General features: G+C 43.7%; 1 protein-coding gene and 1 pseudogene across 5 annotated transcripts in view; one reads left to right on the forward strand and one right to left on the reverse strand.

Moving 5' to 3' along the window:
* The window catches only part of FYN (FYN proto-oncogene, Src family tyrosine kinase), a 202,813-nt gene that overhangs the window by 3,231 nt on the left and 176,447 nt on the right, over window positions 1–23,135 (reverse strand). For all 5 annotated transcript variants that reach the window (XM_039870535.1, XM_039870540.1, XM_039870537.1 and 2 more), the window contains one exon: window positions 9,816–9,947. In XM_039870535.1, coding sequence (XP_039726469.1) covers window positions 9,816–9,947 — 132 coding nt within the window. The remainder of the gene's footprint in view (window positions 1–9,815; window positions 9,948–23,135) is intronic.
* Window positions 18,910–19,028, forward strand: LOC120610507 (uncharacterized; annotated as a pseudogene).

The raw sequence follows: 23,135 nt of genomic DNA on the forward strand, positions 1-23,135 counted from the left end.
CTACATCATGCCTGACTTTAAAGGTGTCCTCTTTAGTTGGGTGTTCGGTCAGCTCTGTGGCTAATTAGCTTAATTAGTTCCAACTGCTGAAAACTCATTTTGAAAACGTAGGATGGGGTGGGGAGCTGGAAGCACCGGGAGGAACCTGGAGCCGCCAGAATGCCTTGCAGCGCTCTGGACAAACAGAATAAGGGACGAGGGCCAGCATTTCCTGATCCATAATTCACAAATCCAGCAAGCTCTGGAAACTAAAAGAGCTGGTAACTCACTTGGCAGCAAAACTGATCTGACCTGACCTCATTTGGCCATAAAACCTGACCTGGTGTGAGACTACTTGCTGTTTTTATTTATTCATATACATTACTGCAGAAGGAAGAATGTATTTGAATATGGAGTGTTGCCCCAGGCCCTCCTAGGGTGTTTTATAATGTATGATCTATGCCAGGGGTGCCCGACCCCTGGGCCATGAACTGGTACCAGTCCTTGGCCTGTTAGGAACCATGCCACACAGCAGGAGGTGAGCGGCGGGCCAGCGAGTAAAGCTTCATCTGTATGTGCAGTTGCTCCCCAGCGCTAGCATCACCACCTCAGCTCCATCTCAAATCATCAGGCATTGGATTCTCATGGGAGCAGCGGTCCCTGGTGCCAAAAAGGCTGGAGACCGCTGCTCTATGCAATGTATGAGAAAGTCTGAGTCTGAAAGCATATTCTACCCCAAAGGTTTTGGCTGGGAAGCCCTTATACGAATGACAGCAGCCACCAAACTCCAGCCAGCCTGGAAAAGTTAGAAAGAGAGAGCATAATCACCTGTCAGGACTGGCATTCTCCAAAGCATTTGCTTTGTATTTTAGCAGAGTCCTTGGTTTCATAACATCTCAGAAGCCACATGGCTTAAACCTGCAGAAATCCCTGTCCCTGCCCTTGCCAGGAGCCCGCAGGAACTGGAGGAGAGACAAGCAGAAGGTCTGAACCTCAGAGGGTCTGACAGGCCCTTCTGGAGGTAGTTACAATCTCCTCAGAATACCTTCTCATGCTGTCCAAAATGGAACCGCAGAGTTTAATTAATCATTCTCTTACTGCTCTGTGGAGCTTATGTCAGTAAATGTTTCATTTCATTAAAAAACAAAACAAAAACTACTCAAATGGAAAGATTTCACGTATTTTTTTTTTAAACTCTAAATTCAATCTCCACCAATGGAAAGTTTAACTGACCACTTGAGTCAAGCCTATTTTTTCAGTGCTCTGCCCCAGCATAGGGCACAGCAGATACAGCAACTTGACCATCAACATGTAGCATCTCCCGAGGCGGCTTGCCTCCAGGCAGGTGAAGCTAGGGTACAGAGCTGTAACTTGGCCCACACTGGACACTCCCGCTGTCATCACATGCATGCTCCTCGCTCTGCTCCACCTCCTTCCCTTTCTCTTCTCAGGCCTTCTCTCTGCAGGCCTCTCAAAGCATGGGGAGTATATGTAACCAATTCCATGCACCAGGCCAAATAGAAACAGACCAATGATAGCTTTGCTAGAAAAGTGGGGTCTAAGACAACGCACATGGCTGACAATGACAATCTGAATGGGGCTACCTCGTTTTCAACTATCCAGGAGCCAGAACCCACACAGGCTGACCTGCTGACCTGGTACTTCACAACGGACCTTTGCAACTGTAACTGCATAATGCTCACTTAGCAAGGCTTAGGCTAGTTTTTACTTCACAAACAATAGCCAAATTAAGTGGATTGTGTTGATATTTAAAAAAAAAAAAAAGCATGAGAATATAGCTACAAGAACTCTGAAAAATCATATTTAAGAATTTTTTTTTAGCCAAAATGGATTTTCCTCTGTATACTACTCTAAAGATGAGCCTATTTCATTTTTTTCTTTTTAAAATAGTTTCTTATTTTTGTTCCAAAGAAAACTGTTATTTCTCCTCTTTTAGCCACTTTCCCCAAGACATTGACCTTGCTTATACCTGGGGGGTGAAGGACAGGGACTGAGAAGGGGCCATACAAGAGCCTGAGCACCAGGGCCGTCAGAAAAGTCTTGAGGGATGTGGAGATACTAGGAGAGAAGAATCTTTTTGTTGCACTTCCAAGTGAAGATGTGAACAGCGTGGGAGGAGGGTGCTTGGGGATTGTCCTTCCCCCCTCCCTGCTCCCCTTTTCAATGGGGAGAATGCCAGAGGAGAAATAGAAAAGATAGAAACTTTAAAACGCGACATCTGCGTATGTCTTAGGGAAACACTGTCATCAACAGTTTGTGCCTCGGGTTTCCTAGCGGGCTACGACAGAGGCCACTTCTCAACAGGACGGTGGTCTCCCCCAGCCAGTGGCGTCTGACCGTGGAAAATGCCATATCCACAAAGTGTGACCGGGTGTATTCCCGGGTTACCACCGTCCACAGACACACCAGCCAGCTTCACTGTAACGCTGCCCTCCTCTGCTCCCACTGGAGCACCTGGCTCTCTTGCCCCCTCGCCGGACTGAATCAGGAAAATGGGCCATTTTCACGGGTCATTCTCACAGGGTACAACACAGTGGTACTCAGATCACACAGAACCTTTGTAGCCTGCTGTGCCAGTGTTTACTTTCAAATTCCTCTTTCCTAGATCCTCCATGGGGGCCTCCTGTCACCATGGATTTTAAGCTTTCAAACATGGTCATGATGGCATCGTTTCCAGTCAGTCTGCCCCAAACACTGCCGCTGAGATTCTTCAGCCAGGTGGGCTGTACTCACTTCCTGCCATTACGACTCTATTATCCTTTCTAAACCATTTTGCTGGCTTCTTCTTGGTTTCCGGATTCAGGTCAAGTTTCCAACTCTCACTTTCCAACCCTCACTATGTCCTGTTGCCAACAACATCTATTTTCATGGGTCTCTGTTTTCTTTCCCTTCTCTCCTTTTTGTTTTCTCTCCCTTCCTTTTCTTTTAAACGTCTCCATTACTCTTCTTTGAGCTATATATTAACTCAGTAGATCCTTCCCTCTTTTTCTTTTAGATTATTTTCGGGAAGGAAAAAACCCCTCAATTTCATTGGCAGAGCTACTGCTTCTGACTGCGTCTCTCATTGTGTCTCTTAGCACGTGACTTGACTTCCTTGGCCTCAGTTTCTCCATTGGTCAACAAGATCTCTCAACATTCACTGTGCTTTCAGTTGTTTGAAAAAAAAATGTCTTGTATGAAAGAAGAGTGTTTTGCTTTATAGCCTTCCATTGGTGCAGCTTCCTAATGTGGATCTCAGAGGGGCCATCTCTGCACAATCAGGAATTTTAACTGTTACCAGTTCAAGTCTGCATCTGGACTTGACTGTGGGTTGCAAGAACCTGGATCTTTGTGCCATGTAAATAATCGAGCACTTTAACAATGGGAATGCTGTTCAGGTTATCAGACATCTGATTTACTTTTACAAACTACGCTTTCCATTCAGAGGAATTATACTTTATTGTGCATGAGGTCTTCCATCAGAGGCTCCCCCGGCTTCTCGGCATAAACCTTGTGAAAAGGCCTTTCTATTTACTGTCTCGTGAGCAGTGCTGTGCCAGTGCTGGGAGGAAGGAAGCAGGGCTAAGGTGAATGTGCTAGCACAAGCATGTGCCATCAGATCATCATATGCTCTCGTCGTCTTATTGGGCAATGAGCAGGATGCTTCGAGTTAGGTTTAGGTATAGGATCAAAGTACAAATTTTGGGTAGATAGAGGCTGATCAAAAAGCGTAGGTGAAAATAAAGGAGTAACCTTGAGAATATAATGACAAGCTTTGTTTCTCATTTTCCATCTTACCAGATAACCTCAGGGCAGCTATTTTTATTAAACCCACTGTATTAATAAATACAGAAATGACGGCTACTCAGGTACCATAATACACAAAGGTTATTTAAGGTTGATAATATAGTGTCCTAGTAAAAGAGAAGTGAAAAAGACGGTGAGGGTGCCCATGAGGAAGGCCATGGAAATGTACGGCTGAGAACGAGGAGCAGCAGAATGCAGGACTCGGTCACAGGATGCAGGCGTGGGAAGTCTCTCCCTGGCCGTTGACCTCTTCTCTTGCATTCTGCTCAATACCCTCTCCTCCTCTCACTTGCCACACTAGCCAAGAGAAATCTTGTAGGGAAGGTGACAACATGACTCCTGGGTATTCGAAGCAGAATTCCCTCTCTGGAAGACCACCATGAGCTGAAAGGAAAAGCTCCAGGGGCTGTGGATGGGGGCAGGGAGGGCCAGGGACAAAGCAAACTGGGCTAAGATTAGAAGTTCCATCCTGCTTCCCATTCTCCTAACTGGATAGTCTTCACCTCTTCCTACCCCTCAAAAAGCTGCTCCCATTGGCATGACGGGCACAGCAGGAACAAGAGTGCGGGTGACAGTGATGGGCTGAACAGAGAGGAACATATGTCTATAGTTCAGGACTCTAAGGCTTCTAAGTGGGACAGAGGGAGGACAAGGGTGGGACTTGTAATTCTTTAAGGAAAGCACAACAGTTTCTCTTATTTCCCTTGCCTCTTCAAGTCATTATCAAGTGACTAGATGCATTCACAGAAAGGCAGCTGTCACTTGCTAAAAAGATTTGAAAGTGCTTCAAATGCATGATAAATGTGATGTGTTTAAGAAAATGTTCCTGCTTCGCCAGATCCTGCCAAACTCACAAAGCAAATATTCATTTGAGAGCCAGGGCACAGAATGGCCGGGACCTTTTGCCTAGAATGGTGCTGGAACTCACTACAGGGCCAATTTCCCAAAACAACTTTGAGGACAGAGACTACCTCATGGCTGGGAACATATATGCTATATTTATATGTGAAAATGATGCAATAGAGTTGAAAAGCTTTACAGGCTATGGGCCAAATTTAAAAAAATCTTGTTTGAAAAACTTCATAGGCACGATCTTTTTTTTCTTCTGTCCCATCCATCCAACCATCCATCCAACCACTTAGACTTGGTCAGAGTCTACTATGGGGCGGTCACTGTGCTGGGTGTTGGAAACACATAAAAGGAGCCCCCTCTCTATCAGAAATGTTCGGAACTACTGGGAAATACAGACATGTAGACAGAGGCTTCCACAGAGTGTACCGGGTACCATGGAAGCAAGCAGAAGGGACGACCCATTTGGTCTGGACATGGAGAAGGCTACACAGAGGAGGTGACGTTTGGGCTGGGCTTGGAAGGATTCTGAGGCAGGCAGTGAAGCCGAGAAGAGAGACTTGCATGTTTAAGAGACATCTTTTGGTGTGAAGGGTCAGGGAGTAGCAAGAGAGAAAATGTAAGTCAGACCATGTCACTCTCCCGCTCAAAGCCCCTCAGCGACTCCCTATGTCACTAAGAGTTAAAACAAAAGTCTTAACAATGACCTAGGAAGCCTGGATCTGCCTGTTTTGATCTGCCCAGAGGCGTCTCACCTCTTGCTCCCTCTGCTCCAGCCGCATTGGCCTCCATACAGCTCTTCAGGGCCTTTATGTTCCAGTTTCCTCTGAGGGAAGGCTTCCACCGCACCCCGCCCCACCTGCTCCCATATATCCAGCTAGTTTGCGCTTTGTTTCTTTCAGGTCTTTACCCAGATATCACCCTCCCAGTGAGGGCTTCCTTGCCACCCTTTCCTAACACTCTCTATTTCCTTCCTCATTTTATTTTTCTCCCTATCTGTTATCCCCCAGGCAACACTGAATATATTTTGCTTATTTATCTAGGTTTATTGTCTGTCTCTTCCAAGAGGAATAAAAGTTCATGAGGGCAGGAGTTTTTGTCCGTGGATTCACTGCTCTACTCCTGTGCCTGAACAGTAACTGGCATATAGTAAGGGCTCCATAAATACTCGTGAAATGACTGAAGGAAAGAGAGTTATTAAGGACTCTATAAAACTAAGGCTTTTGGAGACAAAGGGAAGCCGTGGATGTTTCTAACTAGGAGAGTAAGATGACTGGATCTGTGTTTTCTAGAATAATAACTGATGTGACAATGATAGAATGGTGGTGGTTAGGAAGAGACTGGGAGCAGGAAGTCCCATGAAGAGGTCACTGTACGAGAGCATGACATACGGACACGGGGAAGTGGCAGTGGAGGCAAAGAAGAAAAGAAGGATTTGAAGGTGAAATGACAGGCTAAAACTCAATTCTGGTTTTATGCATTGACCCCAGAAAACTGCTTTTATTTGTGTTTCATTTTTCATTTACAACGATCCATCAAGTATAAAATCAGCCCTAATCTTGATGCAAAGAATGGTTCCGAACCTTGACTCACAGAAAAGCGAGCTAGACTTCTATGCTGAGAATGCATTCAGGTTAGGCTGCTACTAGGGAATTTGTAAAATGGAGCTGTTCTTTGTCACACATGTCAAAAGCAACCTTCCTGTCTGGTTGGGTGATGTAACTCCTCCCTGTTAATCTCAGTGTCGCATTTCAGTATTTTTCCTTTGGCTTCGAGGCTCTCATTCAATTTCAGCTTGTCCTTCTCCCCTTCCTTTTAATCCATTCATTTTATAAAACCTGCTAACTAACCAACCAATCCAGTGTTTTATTGTTTCCTCATCCGTTTTGCCCTGCATCTGGTCACACCTCACATACTCCATTCTAAGTTCCTTCTCCGATTCTTACTTCTGGACTTTCTTTCATGCTGGTAAAAATGCCTGGAAAGCTTTATCAAACCCATTTATGAGTCACCGCCCACTCCTTCATCTTCCATTTTTACCTAATAGCCAAAGTAACTGTTCTCTAGGTGAAGGATACAGAAGGCCATTCTTAGGTATGAAATAACTCAGAAAAATGTACCGCCACCGGCTGTTCTTGAAAAAGAATTACCTGAAAACATACTCTAGCCAACTGAGAAATGACTGCGCCGAAATGTCAGAATGGAAGCCATGATGGACAGGGACTGGGAGTCTGGCCTGGAGTACCATCAGCAGTGGACTTAGGGCAGCAGAGAAGCAGCCACTCAGCAGCACACATTAGCTAACGTGGTCACAGCAGCAGACAGAAAGAGGAGAGGAAGGTCCTTCCTTCCAGTTACATCTGGATGAAGCTTAATGAAATTGTCTGTTCCTTAGGAATTGTTAGCCTTCATTAAGGTGATAATCCCATAATTGGAATCCCTCTGTAAAAGCTTCTCCCTCAAGAAGAGTTTACTGTTAAGTCCAATTAAATATGATTATAGCTATGTTAAAAAACAAAAACAAGACTGGGAACAATTTTCTGTGGCTTTCGGTAGGTAAAGAGCAGTGCATGTCACTCTACTGCTGACATGGCTCTCTGGCCACCCTTGTGGACCAGCCAGGCCCCAGGGCCTCTTCAGGCAGCATGGGCTCTGGCCAGCCTTTCCAGGTGTACCTCGAGGCTCTTCACCTCACAGCCCTCCTTCTCAGACTCATTATCCTGCAGCAACTTGAATCTGTACCGCCCTCCCAGGCCTGGGTGCCTTCCCACATGCCTGTCCTTGTCTGGACGCTTTTCGTTCTTCTTCGAGTTGAGGAGGAAACCCTACTTGCCTTCTTCTCCATGAAGCTTCCCAGATACAGCCCCTTCTCTTTGCCACTCTCACAGAATCAGAGTGGCTATCAAAGCTTCCTGCATATGAGCAGCTGCTCAATGTATATAACTATGCATAATAAAGCAGACTTAGTTCTTATTTCGAACTCCTTTGCCATCTTCACAGGATGCTGAATGAAAGGCCCCTCTCAGTACTTGTTGTATGTAGATACCTGAATCGTGTGCCCATGACCCCATTATCAGAATTCCACAGTGGGTAAATTCAAGTAATTCATCTCTTAAGGGCGATATCTTCTAACAATAAACAAGTATCAGAAAAGGCTGATTTCTTCCTGGATTTGATGCATATTTTAAATATCTGACTGTAAGCTCCATGAGTGCATTGATTAAATTTATTTATTTGCCCACCGATTAAATTTATTTATTTGTCCACCGTTCTAACCCTAGCACCTAAAACAGCGCCAAGCTCCAGGAAGGTTCTAAACAATGTTTGCTGACAGTATGGATGTCTTATTTGTACTTATTTCCCAGGTGAGCAAAAGATCACATTTAGTGATGCTATGCTGAATGAACGAATCCTAGTCTAAGTTGTAAAATGAGGCCATTTTCTCCCATTCAAGTATTAACCAGGCCTGACCCTGCTTAGCTTCCGCGATCAGAAGAGATCGGGCGTGGTCAGGGTGGTATAGCCATAGACAGAGCCCATTTTCTTTATGCTAAAACCAAACGTGATAAAAGACTCTCCCTCAGAAGCAACACCTACCTCCCTTCTCTGAGGCCCCCGCCCCTACCCTTTTGTTTTGGCTTCTGTGTGAGACCCTGAGAAACAAAAAGTGGCTTTGTATTACTGGAAGGAAAGGCTTTACAGAAACACAAAACAACATTAGCCTTTTCCCCTTTGCAATTGCATTTAACACGCCGGGTAATTATAAACCTGGGGCGGGGTGGGGCGGGGAGGGGGTTCAGAAGAAATTAGCGCAAAATTCAAACAATAAAAAAAGAGGTGCCCTCACATCTGCAAAATCCCAAGACCTGAACATTTTCCTCCTTGAGAAGTAACTCAAAAAAAACGCTCGTGCCGTGCTCCAGGCCCCTCCAGGGCAGCCCTTTCTTCTGAGCTGGTTGGCTATTCCCACTTCTGCTCCCCGGGAGCAGCAGCCGCTGCAGCATCAATAACACTGACTTCCACCCGCCTCTCTAAACGCCGAGGGCTGGTGCTTCACAGACGAGGAATTTGTCAATTTTGCCTCTGTGCCAACCTGGCTCTCCTAGGACTCTCCAGGCTACACCAATCCAGAAAGAGAATCTCTTTCCCTTTTTGCATTCTCTGAAGATGACCAGAAACAATCATAAAAAATGAACAAAGGGATTACAAATTAATCTGCCCTCCCTGGCTCCTCTGACTGCAAAGATACGATTACAAACCCAGGATTTGCAAGAGACCTCAATTTCTCATTAATCTCCACTATCGTTTCTATCACTTTTTTTTTTTTTAAAGCTCTTTTCTTAGGCAGGGAATGAGGGGGAGCTGTGTTCTTTCTTCACTCAGCAGTAACTGAAAAATATGTCCTTAACATTTCAGAAAGCAGATCGTCCCTGCACTATAACCACTAAAGCGTGGAGGTAAAATGGCATGAGTGTCCTTTATGTCACCATCTGTCTAAATTAATGAATTTAAGCATGGATAACCTAAACCCATGGTTTCTTTGGAAAAAGCATGAATCTGATAATCTAGAAAATTCCAGGGCCTAATAATCTCCAATTTCTTTACATTATACTTGCTTTTGCATAGCATATTTTGACTGTTCAGAAATGGGCAGTGAGTGGCCTCTAAATTGCTTTTCACATGTGCCTCTGCTTTATCTGGCCATCTGGAGCTGGGGCCTGGAGAGAGAACAGGTCCTGGCATCTTCCTGCCAGTTTCACTCCATGGGTCAGTGCTACAGAGTAATCAAAAAGCAGTGGGGGTTTTTCTCCTCGTTCCTTGAAGAGTCTGCAAACTCTATTCGGGTAGAAGTTTTGCCAGCGACATTTCTGCTCTGAAAGCTACGGACACACACTCCTACTGAGAGAGGAGAGATTCCATGAACTGGGGTGGGCTGAAATGCTCACATCAGCTGCTCATGACATTAATCCTGGCACACAGTTCATGGAGGCTGTTTGTCTACATGCCATGGTGGTGCTCAGTTCGGCTTTTCTCTAGCTAACTACCTGCCCATGTTTGTCAAACTCATGCTCGGCAGAAAGCTGAGGATGGGGCTTCAAAGGCAAGCAAGGTGAGGTTTCCCCAAATGGTGTTGAAAGAATATCCAATCAGAGCCCACTTCTACTGCGTCCTGCACTCACCTGGGTATGGCACTCTTCCTTTGGTGACCAGCTCCGTGAGTAAGATTCCAAAAGACCACACATCAGACTTGATTGTGAACCTCCCATACAGGGCTGCTTCGGGGGCTGTCCACTTAATGGGGAACTTTGCACCTGTAGAAAGAACACCTGGTTACTCATCAGGGAGGAAGCATTGTACTGGGTGTGAGGTCAGGAAGGAAAAGCACTTGGAAGCCACTTTTGCAGGGAGCAGATCAGCGAGGAGGATGGGAAGGAGGTGAAACAGGGATGCACTAGGACTGAGAAGCTGTGGGGTCTCGTCCTGGCTCTGTGACCTTAAGAAGCCAGTTTAATTCTAATTTTCTCATTGAAGGATTGGACTTCAGAGCCCCTTAAAGCTCCAGCTTCTGGAACTTGAAACGATGACCACATTGAATGTCATAGGTTTGGTCTGGAGGTGGAGCTAACTTGTGAATTAGGAAATTAATTTATAAGTTTTTTGGTTTTTTTTTTGCTTTGAAATAATGTTATGCTTTAATAACTAATAACATAGTATTAGATCATAATGTTACTCTCATGAATCCTTTGGTATTATGAGGACATAGTTTGCTTTTATGAGGTGCATGAAAACCAAACCAAACCACCCTGCTTCTCCCAGGGTGGAGGCAATTTGCTGCAGCCCTTGTGTTATGTTGAAATGGGCTATATATTTCCCCAAGGCCTCCCCAAACTACAGCAGAGAATGATTTTGCCTCTGGCTGCTTCCCTCCCTCCACTCTCTTCCCTCTACCCCTTCCCCCTGATAGTGGCCATCTTTAATTCTGGGATAGTTTTTCCTTCTGCACTGTATGATTCCTTGCTTACCTCCCTACCTTTCTTCTACCAGCCAGAGAGGGTACTATTTAATATTTGTTTTTAAAGAGCAGTCTTGCCTCAATGACTGTCTGAAGGATCAGGTTTCTCAAGACCAAGAAGCAAATTTCACACCGAAGTCAGTATAATCCTTTCTTTTTAATTTCTCTAACCATTAAAAGAATCCTCTCTCCAATCTAAAACGAAGAGTGGGGGCTACACTGCTCTTTACAAGGCTAGATGTGTGTACAGGGAATTCAAACGGATTCAGCAGCCTGTGCTCTCACACGTTAGGCTCAGCAATTATAAAGTAGTTCCATGTATCTCATTGAACAAACTAAAAGGAAAACACAAGGAATTTCTATTACCGATGTAAACACAATTACATATTTAAAGCATGTTAACTTTACTTAGGAGCGCCTACAAAAATCATACGAAAGCTAACAAAAGTCAGAAATTTTTATAGTATTGTCTATGGAAAGTCACAATGCTCAAAATGGCAAACAATTAAAATCTTTAAATTAGCATGGTTTTAATAACCAGAGGTATGATAAATTATAGCAATTAGATTTTTGTTTTAAATACAGTACATCTTTAGCAAATCTAACTGGAATTTTCTGGCAATATAATTTTCCTTTCCTTCTCTTCTATGCCGGTGTGAAATGAAATAAGAAAAAAATCCTACTATTTCATTACGTGGCAGCTCACATTAACAATGGAGCAGAGAAGTTATTCTATAGTTTTCTTTTCCTTTTATGCACTGAGTTATTTATAATTAGCTATGTTTCTCAAGCATAATTATTTTTCTCTTTCCTTAAGTGCTGCATGATTCCACACACACAAGGCCTGGCTGAACAGTCATTTTGTTTTAAAAGTTTCTTTCAAATCATTCTTCTCACACTTCCTGTCCTCAAGCATTCTGTTCACGCAGCTTTGGACTCTGAGCTGCTGGGATTAATGTGATAGATTTTCTTCAGTGTTGAGAGCAGACTTTGCCCTGGACCAAACCACAGCTGGAGTTCTCTCATTTCAGAGAATTAAAGGTATATTAAATTCATTCCTATTTAAACCATCTCTTGAACCAAATGGCTTGGAAATCTATGTCCATCTCAGAAGAAAAATAGAACATTTTTCTCCACTGTGCAGACACAAATTCTGTAAATAAAATGACAAGCAAAAGAAGCCTTCCTTCCCTTCTTGGAATCATTCAACATTGCGGAAGGTGCGTGTTGCTGAAAGTAAACTATTCAAAATCTGAATAAAGGCATTTTGGATTTTCTAAGAGACTTCATAATTTCAGATTAAAAAAATCAAAAATTTCAATGTCAGCCGGTCGTGCTAGTCTGCTTTATTTTCTCATTATAACATCTGCAACAAGAATCATAGTATATAAACCTTCAAAACATAAGTTAAAACAAAGGATGTGATGAATCTCTGACTGGAAATCATTTGTAGATAGGTGCTTCAACTTATTAGCAGGAGCTCACTTAAATAAATTTATTTCACACTAGTTTTCTTTCTAAGATAAGCAAGGTATTTACACCTAATACATTTTGGAGGGGAAAATATGAAGAATGTCTTTGTCCAATTTTCGTTACTTCTTTTCGGTCTGAAAATAGCAGGCACTGTTAGGTTCTTACGAAAGAAGCTTATGTAAAGATAACTCATATTTTTCTTTTCAAGGAAGATAAAGATTAATAAATTAAAGCAGCTATAAGCTGTTAATCATTAACTAAGGTTTCAACAAAAGAACAAATCGATGCTCACCCTTCTGTTCATCTCATTACCTCAATTTCCCCTCATCTTGGTTTCCCACCTCTAAAGGGTTCAGATGCAGCTTCAAATGGGGAGGAATTCACGTGGGGTTTTAGGTGGAGGTCTTTGCAAACAGCCATGCAGGTTGCACACTGCAGCCTATGAGAACAGTCTAAGAGAACAGCGTCCCTGAGGTCGTCCGGCGTACCACTTATGCAATCCCACACGTGTTCCTGTTCGGGGCTGAGATGGACTCTCTCCTTGGGTGAAGTTAGGAAAGCTCAGAACCCGGAAGGAAGGATCTCCTGGATGTAAACATTGCTTTTCCCTTGAAAATAAAGTTCTACCCGCTCGGATTTTTTTTCACAGATATTACGGCAGGCATAAAGTCAGGATCAAAGTTGTCTTCTAAGCAGTATGGATTTGTAGATAAAAGGAGATAATGTCAGGAGACAACAATGAACTTGGTATTGTTATGTAACCAGCTGACTCACTCTTCTTGAAATTCTCCTGTTGGGGAGCAGGATGCAGATTCCCATGTAATTTCCTTTCCTTTGCACTTTAGTTGAGGAAATGTAGCAAACTAAGCAGGTATGGTGAACTAAAAAAATGAAGGATTACCATCACTCTAGTTTTTATTGCTTACTGAATTACTTTAACAGTTTAAGATTCTTTTAAGCTAATAGACAAAGGCCATAGAAAATATAGGTATTTATATATGGACTTGAAAGCATCCTTTCCAACCGATGTTTGCCAGGCAGCGTTTGCAGATTTCATCACCTCCTACAGTAAACTCATTGTTGAAAGTCTAATTTGGTGCTGTCACTGGGGCCCATGTCCTGGAACCACCATAAAAGTAAATGGTCCTTGTACTTTAGTCATTTACCTCCCTGGACTAGTATTCAGGACCAGTTAGCTTTAGGCTGAATCATTTTCTGTGGTGAGTAAACATACCAGTGTTTCGAATAATAATTTCTTATATACATCTCAATCTTGTTTCTCTAAATTCTGTTGAGATGTGAAAAGAGTGGTCATAAGCTTTGTGTAACAACAGGGGATCTTACTCCCTCTCTTGGCTTCAGTGACTATTCTGATCCCAATGGTGCCTGCGTTTGTAGCACCAGATGGGTCCTCCCTTCCCAGCTCCTGACCTCCTCAGTGTCTCCACTGGGAAGTCTCAAAGGGCCTCTCAAACACAACATTCAAAATTTATCTTCCCCACAATTCTGCTTCTTTTTCAGTGCTGGACACCTCGTAAGCTACCTAGTTGATGACAGCAGCATGCCGACAACCTTCCTCACCTGGGTGCTGTGTCTCTTCGTTCACTGTGGTGCACTCAGCAGCACCGAGCCTGCCTGGAGAAGGAGCTCGATAAATAGTCACCGAGTCATCTTTGGCCCCTGCTGCTTTATCATTCTCCATATCGAGTCCACTCGCTGCCCTCACTCTAGTCCTCACTTGCTCACTGTCGCCTGCCTGGACTCCTGCAATGGTCTTCCGATTGCATCCACAAGCATGGTCTGGTCTGGTCCCTCCATCCTACCTCTCCGGCCTCTTCTTATGATTCTGGGCTCTCTTCCTCTGCTCCCCCTCCCTACCCGCACCCTCTCCACTGACCGCTGACTGCTCCTACCTACGGTAAGGCCATGGGACAGGATGTTCCCTTTGTCTGAAGTCCTCACCCCACTCCCATTCCATGACTAACTCCCGCTCCTCCTCTGTTCTCTGCCTAAGTGTCACTTGCACAGGGAACCTTTGTCTGAGCACCATGACTGAGGGAGCCTCCTTAGTTCTGTGCTGCCAGTGCCTTGTTCTTTGTAGCCGTTACTATTCAAATGCAATGAATACATTACAGATATCCCCTACTTTTTGAAACTTCACATTATGCCATTTTGCTTTTACAAAAAAAACCTACATTAGTACCTGTTTTTGCTAACCAAAAGAAACCGAAAGAGGATTTCTACTTTTACAAGAAAAAGGTAAAAGGCCAAAACAGTGTTCCTGTTTGTTTTGTAGCTTACCGTTCTAGAGGCAGCGTGCACCTGGAACAGTGAGGGGGACACCGCCAAGCTACTTCCCCTTCCCCGGGAACCACACTCAGCATCTCAGCATCAAGCCGCCAAAGCTTTGAATTGTATCTATGAGCATCTGTGATTTACCTTGATTTACTGTGTGCATCCGCTAGCAAGATGTGTCCTGAGATAACTGCTTCTTTGCTTTATGTCGTTTAGGCTTACGAAAGGTTTCATAGGGATGCTCTATTTTCTGACAGCGAGGGAAACCTGGAGTTGTCTGAAATGCAGCTCCCCTTACAGATAGATACTGTCCTTAAGGGCGGGTAGATTGTCTTTCTGGACGGCCACCATATCTTCAGTACTGAGCCCAGTGCCTGGTACACAGAAGAAACTAGATAAAGGGGAACTGGATGGCCGATTAGCCTTTCCAGCCTTCCCTCCCAGGCTGAACCCCAATTTCTTACAGGGCTTATTATCAATTCCCTGGTGAGACCTCTCCTTGTCCTCAGTGACCAGTATCACTGTCTGTCACTATCTGGATGCCTTGGGGCTAATAACTGCCAACTATAGTAGGAATGCACCTGTCACACACTTCTGAAACATAAAAACACCTGGAAAACCCTGTGTTTTAATGCCAAATGAAGTGTGTTTGGATCCTCTTTGGGTCTGAGTAAAACTGTCTGAGGTGAAGGGAGCCCCCCAGACTTTGCTCTGTGAGGAGCATGGGCCCAGTTTATTGAACTTGCAGCTGGAGGGGCTATGTCAGCAGGAAGATGACGTGGCCCTAGGCCTTGGGAGAGCTCAGAGTGAAAGAAAGCAGAAAATCCTTTTCTTAATAGATTGGGATGAAAGTAGGTGACTGGATGCCAATCTTTAAACCGTACAGGGCCATGATCTTTCTCATTTAAAATAAGATTAATAATCATCCATGCTTTAAGTAAGAGAAAGGAGAGGATTGTGGATTTATTCGGTTATCAAAGTTTTTCCCTACAATGACAAAAACCCCACCAATGCTGGGTTGGTTTTGTTCTCTCTCTTCCTACCATAAATATTTCCAGAGTTTTCCCCCACATGCCTGGCACTGTATTCAGGGCTGGGGTGAAATCAACCTCTGGTTCTCATGGAGCTTGCAGCTTAGTTTGGGAAGGAGATAAATGAGTGGCTAGTATGTATATCAGACAGTGACAATAAAATGGACGACGAGGATAGATTTTGTGGGACTTTGCCACACTGTGGACTTTGGGTCCTATCATAACTGTGATGGGAAGTCATTAAAGCTTGTGAGCAGAAGTGTGATGACATCCCACCTCATTCTTTCTTCTTCTCTTTAAACCGTGGAAGATAACATGTCAGTACCTTGATAATGATTTGTGATGAGAAAGAATGTGAAAAGCATTTTGACTTTTCAAAACTCTTGAAAAGCATGACATTTCAAGGCCCATGGGTGTCTGTTAGCAATTAGCAATTGGGTAGACTATGCTTCTCTTGTCACTTCTGTCATCATGTTTATTTAACTTGTGGCTCTAGTCATATTTGTGTTATTTTAGCTCACTTTTCATGTTTGCATAATCCTAATGATCTCAGGAACAAAGAAGTAAAACTTAGCATACTCTAACACTTTGTAAAGCTCAAACTTTTCTATGAGAAATGAATAAATTATCTTTTCTGAGTTTATTCTCCCTGATGTTCTTCCTTTCCTTCCAAGCATTTCTTTTGTCTCTCCTGTAGGCTCTTCTTCATTATCCCACTCTTTAATTACAAGTGCCCGAGGGGCCTCAGTGTTGCAGACTCTTCTCTTTCTGCTTATTTCCTTGCAATACATACCCTCTTCTCATGACCGACTCTGCCCGTCATCTCTATGCGAATGGGTCTGGACACACTAGACAGACTTTGTCTCTCATCTGAAGACTTCTTTTTTGATTAGCAAATGTCTTAAGGGACAAAGTCTCCGGGGTGTTCCACCATGATCTCAAATGCGGCAAGTATGAATCTAAATTTACGTTTCACCAAATCATCTTACAATGAATAAGACATTTTATTATAAAGGAGATTCTTGTACTAGGTAAAACATTTTACTAAATGATTAAGACTTATAAGGCATATTCTCACTTTAATATTTTAGGATGCAAACGGAGTCTCTGTTTTCACTACCTTTTTTTGGGGGGTCAGATCACCATTCCACCAGGCTTCAAAGAAAAAACCTGAAAGTGGGCTGGAACTTCTCCCTCCTCAAACATCTGATTTAATCCATCACCAAGGTCTATTGTTTCCCTCTTTGACATGTCTCTCAAATTTTCCCTTTCTGGTTTAATCTCTTTGTCAAAGCTTGGTTCCGGTCCTCGCCCGTCTGTTAAGTCCTTCTTTCATGGTGCTCTTCCTTCAGGTCATTTCCTTCCACCTACAGTTGACCTTTGAACAACATAGGTTTGAATTGCATGGATCCACCTATACATAGAGTTTTACAATTAACCTGCGCAGTTCAAACCTGCACTGTTCAGGGGTTAACTCCATGGTTGGGAATCTGTGCATTTGGAGAGTCTACTGTACTCATATGTGAATTTTCCATAGGAGATCGGTGCCCATAATCCCAGCATTGTTCAGGGTTAACTATAATCACTATAAACCAGCTTTGTCATCCCACCCCCACCCCCAACCATATATAGCGGGCTCCCTACTGCATGAAGTCAAAATCTCCCACTTCGTTTACACACACCCACATATCTATTTGACTTTGGTTCTTCCCACACAAACACAATCACTCTAGTCTAGTTTGCTTTTCCGTAGCCTGTACCTGCACTTGGCATAATCATCCTTGCTTCTTATATATAAGCTTGTTCTAAATGCTTTCTCTCCTTCCACCTGCTTAGTTAAAGCATACTCAGCTCAAGTCCCACTTCCTTCATGAAACCATCTGTGATTACTCTAGCTTTCATTGATCTCTCCAATACACTTGAAGCTAACACTATAAACAACAGTTTAATAATGCTTTACAATAGTAGCTATCACAATAGCTAAACACATATTGAGTGTTTAGCAAGTGTCAAGGATCATGCTAGGTGCTTTACACGCAGGAGGTAGATACCAATAATTGTTCCTGTTCTACTGATGAGAAAATTGAACACAGAGAGGTAAAATGATATGCCAAACTTGCAGGGGTCCCCAACTCCAGGGCTGAGAACTGGTACTGATCTGTGGCCTGTTTGAAACCGGGCTGCACAGAAGGAGGTGAGCAGCGGGTGAGTAAGCGAAGCTTCATCTGTAAGTGTGGCCGCTCCCCAGTACCAGCATCACTGCCTCAGCTCTACCTCAGATCATCAGACATTAGATTCTCATAGGAGCATTGGTCCCTGGTGCCAATAAGGCTGGGGACTGGGATTGGGACCAAGGGAATCTGGCTCCAATTAAGAGCCCAAGCTCTTAAACACGATACAGTATGCTGCCATTTCCACATCTCTGACATGTCTTTCTACTAGTTCTACATGTGTTATTACATGTTATTTTTTTTTAAAATCTCTTTAAATAGAATGTAAATCTTTTGAGGTTGGAGACCAGGTTTTATATTTATGTTCCTCCACAGTAACTGGCTTAAGGCTGGTTAAACAGCAACCGCTCAATAAAAGCTTTAACTGGCTAAAGGGTCAACCCAGCAACTTATCCAACACTCTGATGGCCGAAGAAATTCTCTTTATACCGACTTCATCAAACTCAACAAAGAAAAGAGTGACAATTAAGAGTGAAACAAACAAATTATCATTTTCAACCTTAGAGTTATAGAAATAAAACCATCGTTATCATACTCCAGGACAGTCCGATGGAATGCTCTCAGCTTTTAAGTGAAAAGAGGATGACAACTAAATTCATTAAGTCAGGAAGGCTAATCTCAACCTGCAGGCCCCATTCCAGTTCATGAAGGTCCTCTATCCCCAGAGGCCAGGCAATCTGTTTTCAAATAGAAATAGTTCCTACTTGATCGGTTACTTACTGCACTTTATGCATCTTCATGCATTATGATGGTGGCAGTGGCATTTCAAACGTATGAATGAAGACAGCAGAGACTTTTGCTTCCAAGTCTAGCTCTTGCACTAAGTGTCTGTAAGTCAGCCAGGAAACAGGGCTCCCTAGAGAATGCTCTTCAGTGATGATGCAAACAGGCCCACATGTGGGCTGAATTGGGCTTTCATACTGGATTTGCTGGGTGACCATTTAACCATCCCCTTAGTCTTAGTCTCCCTGACCATAAATTGGTTGTGCTGAGAATTATAAATAATGTAAGGAGCTCAGCATAGCATCTGACACCTTGCAATAGCTAAATAAATGCCAGCTATTATTTTCTTTGGATAGTAATGCAAAGGCACTGAGTTATGTCAGGTTAGCCAAAGCTCTCCATAGTTCAAGAGAGGGAAAAAAGATAAAAAAAACCCCACGGAGAACTTACCAAGCATCCAGTTAGTCCTCAGAACAGTTGGAGAGACTCCTGAGAAAATCAAGCATGGGTCTATGGCCATGCTACCCTGAACAAGCCCAATCCTGTCTGATCTCAAAAGCTAAGCAGGGTCGGGCCTGGTTAGGACTTGGGTGGGAGACCACCTAGGAAGACCAGGTGCTGTAAGCATAAAAAATTAAAAAAATAAGGGGTTGTAAGCTGACAAGGTCCTTACAATCTGTGAGGTCAACCAAGGGTTGCCTCGCTTAAAAAATAAAAAAAAGAAAAGAAAAGAAAACTAAGCATGGGTCACCTCTTGCCCTAGGACTTTCTAGGCAGCTGGGAAGATAGAGCTCATAGGCAAACCCAACAGAGAGCTAAACTGTGGTGCTGGCTTTAGGAAGAAGAGGGAGCAGGAGAGAGGGGAAAGAAGAATTGTATGGGAAATGGGGGCCCTGGGTAGAATTGTCCATAAGGTAATGCTACAGTGTGACCCATGGTTATCCCTGGGTGAGGCTCAGGCAGGGGCCAGGGTAGGTGAAGGGGGGTCCAGTTAGCATTTCCCTGGTCAACAACCCAATTCCATAGTCCTGTCTCAGAAAATATCCCCTCTGGCTAAAAAACTGGGCCGAGGTGGAGAAGGAGAAGCCAGCACAGAATAATAGAAACCAAATCCTTCCTACAAAAAATACAAATGGTGCCTTAATAGCTTTTTGTTTTCAAAGAGGAAAGGCATCAGCATCAACAATAGACACTGGTTTTCTGAACCAAAGATCTATCCAGAACCCTCTTTAATTATGAAGCCACAAACTCTGCAAATTATTGTATTCAATATTAAATAATGTACAGTACTCCAACTTTAAAGTTACCCTGGAGAATAAAGAAAAAGAAATCACCAACTATGCCAATAACAGGAAGTTGATTACAGGGGTCTGGAGGGTTGACAAGGCGGGACTAGGACAGGATATCCTGTGAAAGTGGTAAAATCAAAGCTGACTTGACCTGGAACTTTGTGGTTATTCAAACAAAACAATGATTTCAAACCCAATAAAACCTGGCAAAGCAAAATGCAACATTTTCACACTAGGCCAAAGGAATGACTTTCAAACTTTCCAAACGTGTCTGGAGTATTCAGCTGTGCATTTTCTACATTCTGTTGAAGCTTCTACTTTAAGTTCATAAGGCTTTAGCACCATGTTTTTAAAATAAAAATAAGTTAACAGTAAATGGTACGATGGAGTGATAGTCCATCTGAAATGAACACTGGTGAGCAGGGTGTTTGAGAAGAAAGGAGATAGGGAGTAGGGAGTAGAGAGGAGTGCTGTCCCACTGGGAATATGGGTAGAAAAGAAATAAGTTTGGGCAAGGAAGACAAGAACCAAGGACCAGAGGCAGGGCTTGAACATATTGCAAAACAAAGGTTGATTAGCTAGGCACAGATCCAAAGTCTGGTGTAGATGACTCTGTAGAAGAAATATTTAGGCTAAGAGGGATGAACAAAGTCCAAAGGGAGCCCCAAATTGAAGACCAGACAGAAAAGGGATGGAAGGGCCATCAGAAGGTATTAAAAACCTAATCAGGACAACCAGAGGGCAGAGGAAGCTAAGCAGCCCCCAGGGAGAATGGAAGATGAGGCGTCTTGTAGTTGAGGAAAGACAGGCAGGAAGAGGAATTGTGGAAGCACAGAGAAACCGTACACAGTGGAAGACCATGACGTTTCCTTCTGTGACAGAGCCAGAAGGTGAGCAGAAGATGCTCTGGGCTGCTTGCCTTTCCCCATCACCTTCCTCTCAATGGTGACCAATGACAACTCAAGATAACTCTCACCGGCAACACAAAAGTAAAGAACAAAATTAATGAGCATCTCCTGAAATCATGGGTATTTGGTTCCTTAACTCTCAGGAAGGAAATCGAAGAACCACCAAGGGGATTTTCTCTGAAGTGAAGACTGTGTTGGGGGGCTTGTTTAAGTGGTTGCCTTGGGTGGAATTAAAGAGGAATCCTGCTTGCTATTCTGGAACACCAAGAGACCAAAGGGAAGCAATATTAGAGTAAAAATTCTGATTCACAGCCCCACTAGGATGAACACTAACTTCATGGACTTTTATCTAGGACAAACAGCAAGAAAGCTGTTTGCAGAGCTTCATATGCTGCAGTTCAGGGTGCTAAAAACTCAGATTTAAGTAATAAACAGATGTCTGGGATGTAGCTCAACATAGAAATTATTCCAAGAATCCAGCCACCCTGGAAGGGGCAGTGGGCCTGGGTAAATCTGATGTCATGCCATAAAGTATGTTAGGCAGCAGCAAGGACAAGCATTGGGGTCGGAGATACTGCTTGGGAACAGCTGGTGGTCACATTGAGGCTTGGTTGGGAGTTAAGAAGAAATTGAAGGAAGAGAGGCTGTATAGATGATAATAATCACTGTGGGGTTGCTTTTGCAAACTGCCTCCCACAGTGCCTGTGCTGCGGGGGAGACCAGCATGATGCTGCTGTGCACCTCCTTTGGCTGGAAGAAAGAGAGGCTTTACAATGTGGGGCAGATTTCATATGCACTGCCTGTCCCTGATTTTCCAGATGATGCAAAAGCAGGAGTTCCTTTTGCCAGCAAAGCGAGACAAGGAAGCCAAGTGACATTTTTGATGTTTGATGGCAGTCTGCAGCTCCTATTTACACACTTTAAAATCACAGAGGGTGACCATCTGCTTCCTTCTTGGTGATTACTAAGAAACGTGGGATGCAGAGAGCAACAACTTGCTCTTGACCATTCAGATACAACCTCCAAATTGCTCCGCTCAAGACAGCACAAAGGAGAAAGAGATACCCACCCAGAATACAAAGCATGACTGCCCAGGGCAGATAAAGAGGAAAGGTATTCAGACAAGAGGCTCTGGGTGACCAGGGCTTACTGAAGGAAGTCTCATCTGTGTCCTCCAGACAGAGTAAGGGAGTGAAAGAAAGCCGTCCACCCCTCCCCCACAACAGTTTTTAATCTTAAAAGAAAAGAGACTGGGGTAGGCAAGTGTGAGTTGAAGTCCCTTTCTTTTCATTGTAATCTTTGGCTTTCCACACGTCCTTTCTCTGAGGGAAGTGGGTGGTCAGCACAGACCATCTCCCTCTCCCTGCAGTCAGTCTGCCGGCTACCCCTGAGGTTAAAACCCGGCCCCGCAGCGGCGGTGGCTCAGCAGATACACAAAGCATCCCTCTCCGAAATGCTGGTGGAAGCCCGAGACTGTAAATGGCAGAATACAAATGAAGGCGCTTTTCTGCCTAGCGACGGAAGTGCACCAAACTCTGGGAGGCTTGATGAGAACCAGGCTCGGTTCAGGCTGCAGCCCGTCCGCTCAGCAGGAATGACGGCTCCAACCTGGCCGAGGGCAGGGCGCTCCGCCGGAACCCCAGCTCTCACCAGACGGCCCCCGCCGACCAGTGCGTGGTCAGTTCAAACAAACGAGTTTCCTGCTCAGTACTTAAAACAATGGCTGCACTGGAAAGGGTTTGCTTTTTGTCAAAGGATGGTTTGCTTCTCTAGTATGGGAAGAATTAGATTAAATTCAATATTTAAAAAAGGTTCTCCCTCCCTCCCCGGACATTTGCTGTTCAGGTCACAGCACACTGTGTGGGAATTGCAATGCTGTTGTTGACAGAGAACAAGAAACGCATGTGCTGATGGGGGCAGAGGGAGGGCATCTCATGGAGAGATCAGCCTTGATCTGCTGCCGGATTACAGGGGCCTCAGAAGAGGCTGATTAATAATTCTGCAGGAGCCCTTGAGCTGGAAAGCTGGCATTCTGAGTCTGATAATCCCCAGCCATGGTAATACAAAGGAAGGACAGAAATTGAATTCACAGCTCTGAATTGTGAAATTCAAAATTTGAAAGAAACAGGGATCCGCTTCTTCCTCACTGTGTTTGTCAACCTAGCTGCCTGCTTGTTTGTGTTAAATGGCTACTGTGCTTTTTTGAATCCAGAATCTGATTATATTTAATTAGTACAGGCATCTGGGATTTCTAATACACAAAGAGTTATTAAAGTAACAAATCTTTCTAAAATATGTTCTCCATGAAAGAATGTGTTAATTTATGCAGTAACAATTTTTTAACATGAAATAATTAACATGAAAACTGCAACCATTATGAATTTGTCGCAGTCTAATTTATACGTGAATTTTCCTCCAGATAATAATCTATTCAACTTAAATCCTCAATAATGGGAGCATTTGAACAGACACATTTTTCTTTTTCTATTTACTACACAAGCCTAAACAGCAGGTCTTAGACAAAGTCCCAAATGCCC

Source organism: Pteropus medius, unplaced genomic scaffold (genome assembly GCF_902729225.1).
Source record: "Pteropus medius unplaced genomic scaffold, Ma_sr-lr_union100, whole genome shotgun sequence".
NCBI classification, from domain to species: Eukaryota; Metazoa; Chordata; class Mammalia; order Chiroptera; family Pteropodidae; genus Pteropus; species Pteropus medius.